Source organism: Budorcas taxicolor, chromosome X (assembly GCF_023091745.1).
Source record: "Budorcas taxicolor isolate Tak-1 chromosome X, Takin1.1, whole genome shotgun sequence".
Classification (NCBI taxonomy): domain Eukaryota; kingdom Metazoa; phylum Chordata; class Mammalia; order Artiodactyla; family Bovidae; genus Budorcas; species Budorcas taxicolor.
This window is the reverse complement of record NC_068935.1, coordinates 58069364-58086829: the sequence shown is the minus strand read 5'-3', so window position 1 is coordinate 58086829 and position 17466 is coordinate 58069364. Positions and strand designations below refer to the sequence as shown.

Below are 17466 nucleotides of genomic sequence, written 5' to 3'. Positions count from 1 at the left end.
TTTAATGGGAATGACTTGTAATCCCCCCTCAAATGTATAAAGCTTCCCAGGTGGCTCAGACGGTAAAGAATCTGCCTGCAATGCGGGAGATGTGGGTTCAACCCCTTGATCGGGAAGATCCCCTGGAGAAGGAAATGGCTACCCACTCCAGTATTCTCCTGGAGAATCCCATGGACAGAGAAGCCTGGCGGGCTGCAGTCCATGGGGTCACAAAGAGTTGGACACAACTGAGTGATTAACACTTTTACTGTAATCCCTCCCCCCAGATATGCAGCTATCTAAATAAGAAATGCCTGTGCACAGATGCATCATCAGGTTGGGGCAATAGGAAGCAACAGGGAATGGCCCTAGTCTGTGATGTGCACTTGGGGGAGCTGCCTACCATTTATAAAAGTCTAGCCTCCAGGAATACAGCAAAGCACTTAGTAATGCAGTATTTCTTACTCATTTAAGGCTCATACGGTCATCCACAGCTGACCTGTAAGTGACCATGACCTGCATGTGAAAGTGAAGGGGGTGGAGCACAGGATTCTGTGGGAACCACCTAAACGCCAACGCTCTCGCAGCTCCATTTCCCCTGAAGCCCTTTCCCATGAAGAAACCTCTTTCTGACTTGGCAGGCTCAGCGGGGCATCCAGTGATGGTCCTGCGACATGCCCTCACATTTGGCTCACTGGAGGGCCAAGGCGTGTGTGTGTGTGGGCCACCTGCTAGCGTGACAGTGGTTATGACTCTCACAGCAGAGTGGACTCAAAAGAGGTCCCCTGGGGCTGCACATCCAGGGCCTTGCTGCCCATCGGATTCACCTCAAAACCCCCAGCTTCCTGGCTCTACCACCACTGTCTCCTCCGGGCTGGGGCCCAGGCCCCCAAACTCTGTCACAGCTCCCTGGCTGATTCTCAGTGGACTGCCAAGTTAATAACCACTGGCCTAGAGCATGGGTGGGGCAGGATGGCCTAGAGCCCTGGTCTCAAGGCAGACATGACTATGCATTGGCCTCAACACAGAATCTCTGAGTCCTGAGTTTGTTTGTATAATCAGTGTCCTTTTAGTTCTCATCTCATGATGCTGCTCAGACTGCTATGGGAAATGGGACACAATCTCTGACGTCTAGTGGACCCTCATTAATTGCTGGCTGGCATTACAGAGGGCAGATATGGAAGTGCTCTGGGAATTCAACCCTGTCCTTTGAAGATGGGGGCCCTGAGACCCAGGGATGGGCAGCATGGCCAGAGGGCCCCAGGGGTGCCTGCAGATGCAGGGCCTGCATCCACCGTTCAGCTACCTATGGACCCAGTCTTCATTCCCCCACAGCAGGATGCCAACCACCCCATCCCTGCAGGGCGGGCTCCCCCTCTCTCAGAGAGGGGACTTGCTTACTTCTCTGCCTTTCTTCTTAAGAAGTCTGCAATCCCAACAAAGACACTTTTGGGGGTAGCTCTGCCACCAGATTACTGAGGCCTGACTAGCAGGGGTGGGTAGGAAGGGGCTGGGGTGGGCTGCAGGAGGCACACGAGAGGCCCTCCACTCAGCGGCCCCCCTCCGACCCAGGAGTGCTTACTATGGACGTGACCCATGGCAGGTGCTCAGTAAACATCAGCTGAATGAATGCATGGCCAATGAACGCAAATGACCTAGCACCCAGAGAGCTGTTTCGTGTCTTCCTGGCCGTTCATTCAATAAGTTAAGGGCTGCAGACAAGTTACCGTGTTTCAGACTGAAATTTGGGCTCTTTTATTTTTGCCTGAAGACTTAAAAAGAAATCCAATATATCGAAAATAGAAATGTCTAAAATGGATCAGTAAGGAATGACTCAGTGTGGGCTTTACATAGGATCCCCTGCTGGGAGTCTGAGCTGGCAATAGCTATGCCCAACATGATGCTCTTAATGTCTTGGAATCAACGGAAGCTGAATGCCAGGGAAGTCTGCATAGGATCAGGTTGGGGAAGGATGGGGTTGGGGGGATGGGAAGGAAAGTAGGGAGGGCAGGGGCTGTGAGTTGCAAGAGCCTGGACTTCCTGGCTCACACTGTGGGTTTCAAGGTCTTTCATTTAACTGTGGGTTGGCCATTATCCTTTTGGTATCAAAGGAGCAAGAGGTAGGGAAGGTAGGCCACAACCAACAGATGCTAAAGTTAATAGTGGGGACCACTGGCATTGAAATGAGAGTATGTGCCCCCAACTTTTCAGACACTCACTGAGTGCTGCCAAGCCACTATTCCCCACTCAGTTCCACTTTGCTAGTGGCTGCAGCTTTGCATTTTCAGATTTTATAGGGAGAGCTTTCAATGGTTGGCCTAAAGCACCCTGGCTCGACAGCCAGATCCCCAGCCAAGCCTAAATAAGCTGAAGGAAGTTGGCTGTGTGGACAGACGTACTCAGCCAGGCTACACCAGCATCTGCTTTCACCAGGCCTCTGGGAGGCGTGACGATCTATTGCAAGTTCAGTGTCTCCTCCATCAGGATCCCATGACTGCTTACTCATCTCTATTGCGAGAAATCGGCCTGGCTTTCCCTGCTGCTGGTGACACGCTGACATCATGGCTGGGTCACCTGGGCACCTGGGTGCTGCCGCCACTGAGGTCAGCCTGTCTGGGCTGGGGTGCTTGACTGAAATGGGTGGCCACACTTCTGATCAAGTGCCACAGAGAGCTTGCTACCCTGGAACGACTTCCCTTCTCAGCGTCATGTTGGGGGCAGCAGGTCCCCACCAAACTTCCAAACCCTTCTAAACAGCTTTACCTGTTGGCCATTTTCCAGTCTTTGTGGACTCCATACAGCAAGCTGTGGGCCCAGTACCCAGGCAGCCCCTACTTCCCCCAGGTGGGCCTTGTACTACCCATGACCCTGCCCTCTCACTGGGAGGGCTTTATTTTTTTAACAATAAGGGAATCAGTAGCCACCTGCAGGATTGCCAGAGACCACATCTCAACCTTCCCTGTTTACATGAAACAGAATGGGTTATGATCTGCTCATGGTCCACAGCTAGCTAGGGGCTAACACTAGCACTAGACCTCAGGAGGCCTGTGGTGTGGAAGGGGGAGGGCAAGTGAGGGATGGTGCCCTGGCATCTTTTAGAAAGGAATGACTTTATCTCCATCCACCAGGACCAGCAGAGTCCCATTTCATAATCGGGTAGACAAAGCCACCAATGTGATCCTCACGACCTGATAAACATTCATTAAAATGCATTTCAAAGCATGTGATGCCTTCCACGCCCCCTAAATAATGAGAAAACAAAGGCAACCCTTCTGAGAGGGGCCAACTTCAGCTCTGAAGTCAACATTATTTCTGTTCTGTCTGAACAATGACATATGGCAATTCTTCCCTTTCTACATTTTAGTCTGGAATGGAAAAAAAAAAGGCAACAAAATCTTGGAAAATGGTCTAGGTTATAAGAGTACAGTCTGGGCTCAGAAAACAGGCATAAATAGAAGAAAGAATATTTCATATATATGTATATATTACTTTTTCATATATATATATATATATATATATATATATATATCATTCCAAGAAGTCTGGCAGGCTGCTATAAACACTTAATTTTGGACACTCTAGCTGGTGGTTTAACAAGAACACCTACAAAAGGCCAGCAAAAATATTCACTATCCGTTTTGGCTAAGAATGTAGGAGGGTGTACGTGTCCAAGAGAGACCTTTTTTTTCCCTCCAGAGGCCCTGAGCAAAAGCATCACAAAGCTGGAAATCACCTGTGGTGGTGCAGTCTCCCCTTCCTCCCTCACTAGCGCCCCCTGCGGCTCAGCCAGGCCAGTCTGCTTTTGCTTCTCTCAGGCTCGCTCTCTCACAAGACTACCCACCCACCGTCAACACCTTCCACGTGCTGTTTCATATGCTTCCAGTGAGTTGCCAGGAACCTCACACTGGCCAACGAGCTTGGATTTCAAGGCCTCCGAGACAAGAGTGTTCCCCAGTAGACTTGCTCAGAACAGAGACGACATGGTGGGGCCTGGGCGAGGCAGCCCCAGAATAGAATAAGGGACGATGCGGCAGGACCAGGACAGGGTTTGCAGGAAGAGAGAGAAGCTGAACTAAATCCCTGCAAACTAAAACTGACATTTTTGTAGCACAAACAGGACTTTCAGCAGAAAGACTTTTCAGAACTGTAAAGACCTGAGGCTGTGGAGAATCCTGGGGTGGATGGGAATGGCAGGGAATCCTGAATGCTGACTGGCTTCTAGAGGAGTCAGTTTGTCTCAGGAATGAATCTCTGCTAAGAGGTGGTTTGGAGCCAGAATCTCACCCGGGCTTGCCCTGAGCTGACAGGCTTCATGCTTGGCAGAGGCAGGCTGGGGTTGATGGAGGAGGGAGCACTGGAGTGGCACCAGCAGACCTGATGGAAGTCCTACCACCTCCATCTACTGTGTGACTATGGGCAAGTCACTCCCCCTCTCTGAGCCTCGATTTCTTCTGCAGAATGAGTACACAGTTTGCTTGCCCTGGGTGCCTCACAGTATCTTTGAGGAATACACATCAGAAGCACTCATTGTTGCTGATGTCAATCCCCAGGCCCTGGTCCCACAGTGCCCTCCAGTGCGGGCCTCGGCTTGCTCTCTGGCAAATGAAGTCACATCCTCTAGGATCCGGACATGGGGCTGAGAGTGGAAGGAGATGAGCAGCCCGGCACTGATGACACTGACCTGACAGCCAGTGGTGCTGCTTGCCACCACCCACCACTCTGGGCTCCACCACCCTTTCTGCAGCCCTCAGCCATCCCAACCTGAGTGATCTGAACAGCAGCCCCCACAGGTGGGAATTTTCTAGAACTGTGTTCTCCCTTTCTGTAGTGTAGGCATACCAGGTGGAAAAATTGATAGTTCTAAGAATGGCCTCAAACTCACAGAGGCATATGGATTTAAGGGGCTCATAATTCATCCTGTACCACCCCCTAAGAAGCCTCCAAATAGTCCATCATTGACCAAGTGTTTCTCGAGTCTGAGCCTTGCACTCCTACACTGTCAGGACTGCTGGGCCCTTAATGCCTGGCCAACCCCCTCCCTTTCACATGAGGCACAGAGCCAGGAAGGGATATGCCCATGGACCAGTTCAGTTTCTCTGACTCCCAGAGAAACTCTTTCCACTGGAAAAAACCCTGCCCTGGATTCCTCCAAACACCTCCCCAAGTAGCATCATCAGGGGAAAAAGATGAGTACTTGGAGGAGAAGAGAAAGATGGAGTCGTTTTCGAGTACCAGGATGGATTTGACAAGGTTGGTCTAGAGATCGAGCAGGTGCTGCCTGTGGAACCAGACTAGAAGCTGAAGGTCAGAGGCAAGGGCTCTGTCCCAGCCTGGATGACTCTGCCTGTGAAGGACTCAGGTTAACAAGTGTCATCTGCATTTCACCTGAATTAGGCTGGTGTGCCCAGAAACATGCAGGGAAGGGGAAAGGGAAGGGCAGAGCCGAGGTTGGAGGCCACCAGGGCCACTGGGCAGACTTGGGTTTCTATATGTGAGGAGGGCAGAAGAGCCCTCAGAGTTCACTTAAGCCCAGTTTTCTCACTTCTCCCTGGGCTCTGCTTCTCAGTACCATGTGGTGCGAACTCTCCTAGATCCCTACCCCACTCTGAGCCTCAGGTTCCCCATCCACAAAGTGAACAGGTCCCAGCTTTGGTAAGTTGATGTTATGACTTTCTACCTGGACTGCTCCTGCAGAGAAAAGATAAATTATCTTCTTCCCCACCTAAGAGGTCCTTTCTCCTTGGGGTACAGATAGGCCAAGGAAAGTCTGATGGTGCATAAGTGTCCTTGCCATGGGCAGGACTTGTACAACACTTCCAATTCCAGACCCTCTTCAAGAAAGCACAACTGGCCCCAGTCCAGCTGGGGTCAAATTATGGTTCTGCCCCAAATATCTCTCCATGCCTTCTCAACAAGGAACGACTGGAACACAGTGTGTGTGTGTGTGTGTGTGTGTGTGTGTGTGTGGACTAGTCATGTTGATACTGAGAGTAGCAGGTCTGCATTAATTGCAATCTCAGTCAAATGAACTGTGCTTACTTACACGTTTTATTAGAGTCCTACCAGTCGCCAGTTACCAGGAAGGCTGCCAGCTCTCCCACCATGTCTGAGGAAACAGTAATTTTAATGGGGGAACAGAAAACCAGTTGGGGATTGAACAGTAACCTCCTGCCCTGCACCCAGGTACAGACCTCTGCTTCTGTGGGAATGGAAGCTGTTACAGGAAGAGAAGGTTGAAAGAACAATATTACGTCCCTGTTTTTGTAAGGGTTGAAGGCAGGTCTTGAAGCTTAAGCAGAAGGGGACTTCACTTCTGCCTCTGCCCCAACAATGGGCTAGATAAGATGGAGACAGGTTTTAGACCATGGCAGGAAGGAATTTTCCTGCATGGGAAACTCAGCAGCTGTGTAGGCATGGGAAGAATCCAGAGACACCTGACTCATCGGTGTATTCTGGAGGTCACATGCTTACCAAATAAGCACATTTTAGTGGCTGGGCACCAACTCCTGGCTCTAAAATACACAAACTGCCTGCAGATGTATGCAGTCCAATGAAGAGATCTTCGAGTCAGGCTGTTTCAGCTCTGATGTCATAAAACCAGAGGCTGGGAGGGAACATGGGATGACAAGCTTCAGGTCACTGCACAGACCCTCCACGTTCTTTAGGTCCTCTTTTTTTTTCCAGATTTATTGAGGTATGCGTGACAATAAAATTCTAATTCTTGAGGTTGTACAATTTGAATTTTTTAAAAGCACACAATGTGATGATTTATTATAAGTATACACTGTGAAATGATTCAGGTCCTCTTTTTCTCAAAATGAGGCAAAATTCATAGACCATAAAATTAAGCTTTTTTGAGTGTACAAGTCTGTGGCCTCTGGTATGTTTGCTGGCCTCTGGTATGTTTGCAGTCCTCTGCAACCCAGATGGGGAGAGTGAGGCTGCTCACAAATCTGTTATCAGAATCACGTGAGCTTAGAGATGGAACGTGAGCATAGGGTCTGGCATGGTGCTCATATCAAATACATAAGTCTCTCTCTTTCCCCTCTTGAAAACGCAAACACTTTCTTGGTGGTCCTAAAATAGTCTGTAACACAGTTACTCAGCAGCATTTGCTGTTCGAGGCAGATCTGCCCTTACTCATTGGCGGCATTCCTGAACAGCTGTGTGCAAGGCTAACTTTTGTCAACCAGATCATAAATGCAACAAGAATTTGCCATTGGAAGGAAATCCTCAGTAAAGGCTTTTATGAAGTGGAAGATCTCTCATCCAAACTTATCTTTCTTAAAGGTGTAGCACTCAGAGGTATTGGCCTTTCTCCTAATGAATCTTTACTGACTTGCGGCTGCAGACATGTGCTGATGTTCCAGAGTTCCAAGGCGCACAGCAATAAGAGCAGTTTTACGTATGGAGAATAATGACAACCTGAAACTATTCTTTTCTTTCACTGTGTGTGGAAGTGTCTGTTATGGCACCAGAGAATATGTCAGACAGCCTGAAAAACTTCCCCTGCCTCTGTGTGTGTGTGAATGTGATGGTGTTGGTTATGGAGGTGGCATTGGTGCTGGTAAATGAGGTGGTGTTGGTGTTTGGAGGTGGAGGTGGTGTTGGTGTTTGGTGGAGGTGGTGTTGGTGGTGTTGGTGGAGGTGCTAATGGTGGTGGTGATGCTTTAACAGGTAGTGGCCAGGGTGCTGATGGCTAAGGCACCATTCCTACAGAGTGCTTCCTTTCTGGTCCACCCCACTGTAAGAAGCTGCACTGACTGGGCCAGGGGAAGACTGAAAGTGTTAACAATTCTGAATGTGTTATTAACAGAAACCTCAAAACTGTCTCCTTCTCATCACTCATAATTACCTTTTTCTCACTTGGAAAACTGAAGCTGAATTATTGGCAAAAGCACAAGAGATTTTTGTTTGTTAAAATGCTGCCAATGAAGTAATTTTGTCAGATTTAAGTACAGGAAAGGGCAAGGCATTCTTAAGTTCCTTAGCTGTCATGTGGCTTAAAAACATAGGATGGACAGCACTCGGCTACTGTACTCTTAGCTCTTTGAAGCCATATATTCAGAAAGCAGACGTTGGATGTTGGTGTCTGGGGGCTGGCTTCCTGGAGATATTTTATATTGGCCAAGTTCATTGTTCTAAAGTCCAAAGGCTTGACTTAAAGGAGAAAGAAAAAGAGGCAAGACAATGCTGAGATTTTCTGACGGTGTCATGCAGGCAGCCCTAACACTAGGCAACTTCAGTGCCTCAAGCTTACTCTAGAAAAAGAGAGTGGCACGGAGCATCTGTTCACTATAGAGAGGGAGGCTTCTAACTGTACAAAGCAGGGCTGTTTAGGGGACCCAGAACAGAGACCCTCTCAGAATAAGCACACACTGGGTAGAGGAGTGGGGAACCAGACTGCGAAGGAGCTGGAATTCAAGTGGGACAGACGGTACACAAAGAGCAAGAACAAGAACAGTGTGAGAAGGATCCTTCAGAGGACCGAAGGGGAGTGATGTGACAGAGTGTTCAGGAGGACGGGTGCAGAATGCTCCAGGCAGGAGGACAGAGGCCCTGGGGGGAAGCTCACAGCATGTTCCAGGGACAGGCAGGTGGTCAGTGTACTTGGTGCATAGCGAGCCAGGGGGACACCTGTGGCTCACAGAGAGCTTTGCCACCCTGGGCAGGGGGTGGATGGGAAGATATTTGCAGTGGGAAACCACTGTCGGGGGTGGTTGCACAAAGGAATGACCAGCTCTATTTGTAAAAGGTCTGCCTGGATGGTGATGGGAGAGCTGTGGCTCAGGAGAGGAAGCAGAACTCCTGGAGAGGTGTCAAAATCTGTGATAGTCCCTCAAGTGGCATAGACTGAGAGGAAACTATGGCCTTGGGAAAAATGATCCAAAGCCCAGTGATTTAGATTAGGGGCCATAAAACTTTCTGTAAGGCTCGAAGAGTAACTATCTTAGACTTTGCAGGTCATGTACTCCCTGCTGAAACTCTAGAGTGGACAATATGTTAATGAATGGGTGTGGCTTGTGCCAATAAAACTTTATTTAGAAAAATAGGCTGCGGGCCACATTTCATCCATGGGTGGGAGTTTGCCTAGCCCTGACCTACCACACAGGCATCTACCCCAAGGCACAAAGGTTATTTCCAAATTGCCTTCCTCACACTGCAGGGGCACACATAGGCCTAATATTCACAAGACAGTAGCAGGCAACATTTTCAGAGCTGAAAAGTTTCAAGATTTCAACCATCATACAAGCTAGGTGACCATTTCTGAACTGGGTAAGGCATGCAGTAGTCTCAAATGCCACGTTTAACCTTCACTAATGACAGTTGTTATTACTGCCCATCTGTTGGCAGGTGCTCTATGGGTTCCATGAAAGGAAGGTTGGGGCTTCCTCCTCATCTCTGTACCCCCAGACTGCCTAGTCTTGTGACAGGGCTCAGCTGGCATCTGCAGATGTGAATTAAGCCACGGAACGAAAGATTTCCTGCGAATGACCCTGGTCGCTTCTATTCCCAGCACAAGGCCAAGAGGCAAGCACTTTTCAGAAATTATGATGAACTCACTATCTGGCCCCATGAAGGACACCCCTTTGCCTTTTTTGTGTTCAGGGCCTCTTGTGTTCGACAAAGAGGGTGACCTGGAGACTCTCTAAGGGATCTTCTAGCCAAAAGGGAAGGCAGCCACTGCTCACTGAGCATTCGCTGTATGTCGGGGATGGAGTCAGGTCTCAGTGTCATGAGAGCACCTGCCAGCTGACTGCCTTGGGGAGCAATGGGCCTGGAGAAGAGCTCTGGATGGGGAGCAGGAGAGGGATGTGCCCCGCAGCCCCAGAGGGACACAGACAAAGGCAGGTTGGTGCAGAGGGATCGGGGCAGGAGGGAGGGAGGGGTGGCACCAGCCACATGTGGGTCTTGCGTCTGGGTCCTTGGTAGTCAAACCCACCCTGGGCTCCTGCCTGCCTTTCTAATTTTGTTACTTTGGGGTTTGGTGATCTGGTGATGGGGGGAGGAGGGAGATGATGAGCAGAAAGGAAAGGCCAAGGGGCAGAAGGCAGGGTTTTGACAAATTATTGTACGTCAACTGCAGACATTAAAATCTGTAGGCCAAGCCTTAGAAGTTCATGCTTCCTGTCCCCAGGTCTAGAATTGGGCACCCCAGGGGCAGCTTATGACACGCATCTCCACAATCTGAGCCACGCTGAGTTCTCCAGCTGGGGATTTTCAATGAAAGTAAGAGGTTTCATCCTTCACAGGCCAACCCAGAGTTTGATGTGCCTGGGGCCTGTGAACCAGGGCTGCCCTATGCCAGCCTGTACACACCCTAGTGGGCTCTCCTGTCTCCCTGACCTGGGGTCCAACATTGTCCATCCTGCCCCCACCCCAGGGAGCTCAAGCTCCAGACACCTGTCACCTCAGGCCTGACATCAAGAAAGCTGGGGGCAGGGGCTGGAGAGGAATGCAGCCATGGCCAGTGTGGGCTCCTGGAAGTTCAGAAATAGGCAGTGCCAGTGAGTGCCAGCTGCTAAGTAGACCTGCCCCTTCCAGGAGCCTCCCCTGAGAGTGGACTGTGGTGGATTTTTAGGTCACTGCTGTGCTGGACGGTGCTACCCAGGCAGGACCTGGATGCAGAGCCCAGTGGTGTCCTGCCAGGCCAGCAGTGTGCTGCCCTCATGAGGGGCCAGGCTGAAGGCAAGGCCTCTGCCTGGGTGTTTGGAACAGGGTCCAGCCCTCCCTGCAGGAGGAGGGGCAGGAGGAAAGGAAGCAAACAGCTGCGTGCTCCATGGGAGGGAATCCCCAAATAGAAAGGCGCACACACACTGTAGGCTGTGACCCAGAACGCTCAGAGTGGCACCACCCTGAGCTCCAAGGACACTTGTCTCCCATCACCCTTCTGAGTCAATGCCCATCTCTGATCATTTTTTTTTTCAAAGTGCTAACAGTGTAATAATCTGTGTGGTTTACACTGAGTTCAGACCCATACCTTGTTCACACTCATCTGACGCAGACAGAGGGCAGAGTCCCATGCAGGATCCCAGTAACTCTCAGGGACAGCTGCCTCCCCGAGGAGCTGATGCCTGGACTGCCCCCAATCCCCAGGTCCAGAGAGCTCCCTTCTCCTGGGGCTGGAGCCGCACAGGCACCACGCCTGAAGCCTGCATGAAGCAGGGGACACCAGGCTGCCTCTCCAGATTTCTAAGACAGCTGTTTTGACCACTTAGCCCAGGACCCGGGTGGCTGTCCCTACCTCCCTGTGGGGTTTTAATTATACTGGCTCTTAGCTCCCAGGCTGGGCAGCTGGTGATGCCAGTCAGAAGATTCCAGGGAGCCATGAGTATGAAGTCAGGATGCCTCTCCACTCTATCTCTGTTTATGGGCCGTCTGCCACTGGAGTGGACTGTCCAGGCAATCTAGGGCTCTATTCTGTCCACTGCTACAGCCTGAACTCCAAGTTGTGCCCGACTGGGGAAGACTCCGTCTGTCTTAACTCCCACCTGGGGAATGGGAAGCAGGCAAGGAAGAGGAGATTTGGAGTCAGAGCACCTGGGTTTGAGATCTGAGTTTCCAACCTACTGCCCATATAATACTGGGAAAGCCCCTCGGTCCCCTCCCTGGTGAAATGGAGATCTTGGTCCGCGTGTCACCAGAGTAGAGAAGCTACTGTCTATGAAGGAGCATGCCCTTCTCCTCCCAGCTTCTGAGGACAGATCTGTTCCCAGTGAAGGAAGCCTGAGAAATCTGCCCTTGGCTGGGAGCTGCTGTAGCCCAGTGTCTAGCCCAGGGCTGGGTGCACAGGAAGGACCCCAGAAAATTGGCAGCATGGGCCCTCTGGCTTCAGGAGTTAAAGAACTTACTCACACAAAGTGCCAGGCAGAGCCTGGGGATGAAATGCGGTGTCTCCTCACTGAGTCCTCACTACTCTTTTTGCAAATAAAAGGGTGTGCTTCCGGGGCTGCTGGGCACAAAGTCCCAAACTTAGCACAGCAGCAAGTGAATGGCCCTCCTCCTTTATCTGAAGCAGACAGACAAGGCTCCTTTCTTCCCTTTCCTCAGCTCCCTTTGCATTTAGAGGTGAGAAGAAGAAGGGGTGAGCAGTTGGTTTAGGTCATACCATGGGTACAAAACAGGCTGCACTTGGGGCCACCCAAATAGGGACCCTTGATATAGCTCCCCTTTTCATATTGTTCATGGGGTTCTCAAGGTAAGAATACTGAAGTGGTTTGCCATTGCCTTCTCTAGTGGACCATGTTTTGTCAGAACTCTCCACCATGACCCATCTGTCTTGGGTGGCCCTACACGGCATGGCTCATAGTTTCATTGAGTTAGGCAAGGCTGTGGTTCATGTGATCAGTTTGGTTAGTTTTCTGTGATTGCGGTTTTCATTCTGTCTGCCCTCTGATGGATGAGGACAAGAGGCTTGTGCAAGCTTCCTGATGAAGAGGGACTGGCTGTGGGGAAAAAAAGTTATAGTTTTTCCAGTAGACATGTACAGATGTGAGAGCTGGACAATAAAAAAGGCTGAGCACCAAAGAATTAATGTTTTCAAACTGTGGTGCTGGAGAAGACTCTTAAGAGTCCCTTGGACAGTAAGGAGAGCAAATGAGTCAATCCTAAAGGAAATCCACCCTGAATATTCATTGGAAGGACTGATGCTGAAGCTGAAGCTACAATATTTTGGCCCTCTGATGCGAAGAACTGACTCACTGCAAAAGACCCTTATGCTGGAAAAGATTGAAGGCAAAAGGAGAAGGGGACGACAGAGGATGAGATGGCTGGATGGCATAACCAACTCAGTGGACATGAGCTTGAGCAAACTCTGGGAGATGGTGAAAGAGGACATGCAGAGGACAGAGGACAAGCCAGGAGCATGGCATGCCTTTCCTTTTCTGACTGTATGTCTAATACCTTAAAGCTTCCATTTCATCTGGAGCTGCCTTATGAAGGGAATAGATGGCTGCTCAGAGCTGGGGAATCTTTACAACTTTGGGTGGGGTGTAGACTCAAACAGAGATAACTGAGTTCCAATTCCACCCTAGCTCCAAAACACACCCACCTGGCATGCTAGTATTTGAGACATTTGCGTGCTAGTCATCAATCCACTCACCATGCTGGGGGAGGAATGGATGGAGATCTTAACTTCAAAAAGAGGGGCCAAATGTTTTGCCTCCTGTTAAAACTCCATACACTCACTGCCAGGACTGGATGCCTTATCAAGCTTGAGTGGATGCCCAAATGTTCATAAGGTAGAACTCCAGATCACACAAGAGTCATTAAGCAATCAGGCAGCTGAATGAATGAACAAATGCTGAGAAGGTGCTGTGCTTTCTTATGATAACTACTCCCGCCTGACATGTACTCAGGGTTTTGTGGTTTTCAACATGATTCAGAGCCAAGAGACAGCAGAGGCCATCAGCGAAGAAAGCAGGCTCTGAGCTCTGTTGTGTCTTAGCTCTGTGACTTTGTCAAGTTCCTTAACCTGAGTCTCAGTTTCCTGGGGATAGCCTCTTTATCTCAGGGTTATTCTCAGGATTACAGGAGATAAGGCACCCTGAATGCTTAGCAAGTGCCTGGCACCTAGTCAATTCTCAAATAAAAGTGGCTCTTCTTACTCCTGGTTAATTTGATCTTTGTCCTCAGGGTGGGCAAAGGATGGCCAAAGGCCCATAGCTAGTTAGGAGCAGAAGCAAGGCTGGAATCAGGTGTCCTGAGCCCTGGTCTTAAGCCAAAAGCAATCATCACATCGGATGCATGTTTTCCTGAATGGGAACTCACAATGATTCACAGGGAGATCCCAGGGCTATTTAAAAGAACTCTTCTTTGGGACTGATATAATTTTATGAACAGATCTTTACTTGAAATTAGTTTTTTGTTGGTCTGTTTCTTGGAAAAGGAGAAGAAAACCAGGTAAGCTGATGTCTGCATCAGACCTTCTCCACTGAGGATGCTGGCAGGAAGAGACGGTGGTGCTAGGGACGTGCTTCCAGAAGCACACAGTTTCCCAGGATGGGGCTGCGGGGTATCATCCCTGGACACTAGAAAACATCCAAGGGAAAGCAAGCACAGGAAACAGCCAAGACCCCAGTCCAGGCCACACCTGAGCAGCACCAGCCCTGCTCCTGCCAAGGACTGCCTCTTGCTGCTTCCATTCTGGGTCCTGGACAGCAGGTTTCATGGTGAACTGACTGGCCATTTTGCTTTGAAACTGTCTCTGTCCACAATCAAGGGGTTGCTGCACTACTCAGCATGTGGGGCCTGTAGGGCAGAGCTCCACATGGGTACCAGTTACCTTACTGAAGCTGCCGGAGTTGACCAGCCAAGAGAAGTCAATTGTGCTCAAACCAAGAGCTGCCCCAGCTACTGGTGGCCACATCAGCAGTGCCTGGCTCGGCCAGGCTCCACATTTACCCATCAGGCACAGCCAAGAAGAGTGGGCTCCCTGAGTTTCAGACCCTTCAGAGGCCACAGGCATCTTCCAGGAAGATGAACGTGGCTTTTATTGCCAAGAGGACTTATCCGAGAGACTTGCTTTTGGAGCCTGAGGCTTATTTTTTTGGATCTGCTCAACTGAGGCAGGTCCTTGGTCTTCTAGGACAGCTTGGGCTTTCGGAACCAGCTCACTCAGAGCCACAGAACAAGGGGTGTTGTTGAGGAGGGAGAAGGGCTGATTTTGATCAAGTCCAAGGTGTGATGCTAAAGCAATGCATGTGCATTTTTGGCCAGGCTTACAAAGGACTCTAAAGGCCACCTGGAAAGAGAAGCAAAGCCCAGAAATGGTGTGAGCCAAGGCTGTTTCTCCAGAGTGAGGGCGCGGGTGGCCGCTCAGAGGACCTGTTCTTGGAGGAACACATCCTGCATCCAGATCTACACCAGTCAAAACCAAACCAGTTACTTAACTAGTCAGACTTTACACAGGGGTGGTGGGGCTCATGGGGTAAGAGGAAGAGGATCCTGCACCTTCAACCCCCACCACAATCTTTTCTCCTTGGGATGGAAACAAGTGTGGAACAAATAAGAAATTGCAAGACCCACTGAAACTAAGCATGGTCTCTGGATGTTATCACCAAGAGGTTTTCCTTCACAGACTTAGTTCTTGACCATAAAAGAGAAGCAAGAGCTAGAAAGGGTAATGAGGATGGAGGGTGGAGACTGATTTGGAAAGATGCCTGATGGGACGGCTGGGAATTTGGAGGACAGGATATGGGTAAGTAATTGCTCCCTCTCTGCCATCTCATCTGATCGGTATCCTTTTTGAGCTGGAAGTCCAGTAAACAAAGTTTTGTAAATGTCTCAACTAGATACCACCTTCTCAATATATTTTTAGTGGCAGACAACGAGGTCAAAAAAGAGAAAAAAGATTTCAACCATGTCCTCACTCCCTGACAGCTGTGCAAAGATCAGAATTCTCACCTAAATGGAAAACTGACTTACTCAAAGTAGACTGCCCTTGGAATTGGAGAAGCTGGGCCCTCTAGTTATGTGAAATGACATTACCTCCAAGCCCCCAGCTCCCATTTCTCTGAAGAGGAAGGAAGCAGACCCACGGGTCTAGAAGAACCATTTCCTCTCTGCTCTATTAATTGCTGAGATTAAGCAAGCCACTCCTTTGTGGAGCTAATGCACTGAGATAACAGCCATTGTGCTTGCAGCACCTCCTAGTAACTAAGCTAACTTGGTAGACTAGTGAGTGAGGTTGCAGGCTTTTATTGTCAGAGTCAACCAACCAATGGCTCCCATGTCCCTTTCTAGAATCCTGGCTTCCAAAACTACTTTTGGAATCCCTAACTTTGAGTTTCACACTCATGGATGATGTCTGAGTTCCGAGGGAGGCAAGCAGAAATTTGTCAGTTGAGTTTTTAAAAGGACATCAGGACCAGAGAGTCAAATGGGAGTATCTTTCATGCCCTACTCACTGGCTTCCTGTTCTCAGTGGTACTAGGAAGCTAATATAATACATTCAGTGCCTGACATCCCCAAATTCCTGGCTTCCATTAAGAGAAAAAGACTTTTTCCCCTTTTCACCCTTTGTCTCTTCCTAGTTAAAGGAGTGTATGCAGAGAGAGCTGGACTGGGAATCCAGACGGAGCCTTGGACTCTCCTGCTCTTCCTGAAACTCACAAGGGGCAGGGTCAGCTCATCTCCTGGATCTTTTCTAGGTTACATTTCAGTTTCTTTACATTTGGGGTTGGTACCTTGCCACCAAGTTTGCACAGAGAACTTCAACAACACATCTTACGTTCAAGTTTAAGGTTAGAAACATTCAAAGCCCCCCTCCCCCCATAGCCCATTGTCTGACCGATTCTTGGAGCTTTCTGGGCTCCTGACGATTTCCCACCACGGCGAAATGGGGAAGCATGCTCTTGACTACAAGTCGACTTTTCCAGTCATCCATTGTTTGACCTGCAATTTTATTCTTGACTCTCCCAGGCGCTTCCCAAACGACCTAGACACAGGGCTTAGGGAGACAAAAAGTACACTGTCTTTCAGACACAAAGATGAGACCATTGACCCCGTGAATCACAGACTTGCACTCTGAGGACAGGTTTGGGTGGAGTTGGCTATGTGCAATTTTCTTGTCTCTCTTTCCACCCCACCACCCTCACTGAGCCCTTCCCACCTCCAGGGATGAGGGGAACTTCTGGTAGGCAGTTGGCTGGGATGAGATGGCAGTCTCTGGAAAGCTTAGGGATGGGTGGAGGAACAGCTCGATGTGACTAAATGACATTGGGCTTCAAGGCAGGGAAGGCTTTTCTGTGGGACACCATGAGATCTTCCGTTCTCTAACACAGAATTTTTTTTTTTTAATATGAAAACCAAGGTGGTTGGATCAGGGGATGGCTTAACTGCCCTTTCAGCTCTATTGAAGCCTTCGGTCCATAGAAGGGGCACCTGCCAACTCTGCCCCTGTGAGCACCCAACCAAGTGAGCAGACTAATAGGTCATAACCCGACAACCACTGGAAGGAAGCAATGGCTGTTGGAAGGGGCTCACGAAACTCTGGTGCACTGGTTTACAAAAAGGTAACCGAACTGGCTGTGATCACGATCATGGCTGTGCCAGCTGATGCCCTCTATGACAGACGAGCAAACACATGCAAACCCAGGGACAGCAGATGTGTTTTGTTTTATTTCTTTTTGTTTCTCAGGATGTCAACATGGAATTAGAGCTCTGCCAAAGAGATTCATGTGTGAGGGAAGCTCTCCTTCCCTAGATCTCCTTGGCAGGGCAAATACAGGTCTAAAATTTCCGTGTCCACATATCTCGCTCTGGAAATATGCAGACGTACTTTCCCCATTCCCCCACTGCAGACAACTGAAACCTCTGGGTCTTATATATAAAACAAGCACCAGAAGACCCTGAAAGGTGGGGAGAAGAAAGCAAACTGGATAAAGACCTTGGGACATAGGGAATGATGCAGTAGCAAGCTCTCTGGGTTTTCTTTTTGCCTTGTAGATCCCAGACTGGGACTGAAGAAGCAGACAACCCAAAGTA

The 17466-nt window shown here is 49.5% G+C and overlaps 1 protein-coding gene across 1 annotated transcript in view; it reads right to left on the bottom strand.

Annotated features, from left to right (window-relative positions):
• The window catches only part of MAMLD1 (mastermind like domain containing 1), a 57057-nt gene extending 40691 nt beyond the window's left edge, over positions 1–16366 (bottom strand). The window contains exon 1 of the mRNA XM_052663261.1: positions 16271–16366. Within this exon, the coding sequence (XP_052519221.1) occupies positions 16271–16366 (96 nt within the window). The remainder of the gene's footprint in view (positions 1–16270) is intronic.
• Positions 16367–17466: the final 1100 nt, after the last annotated feature.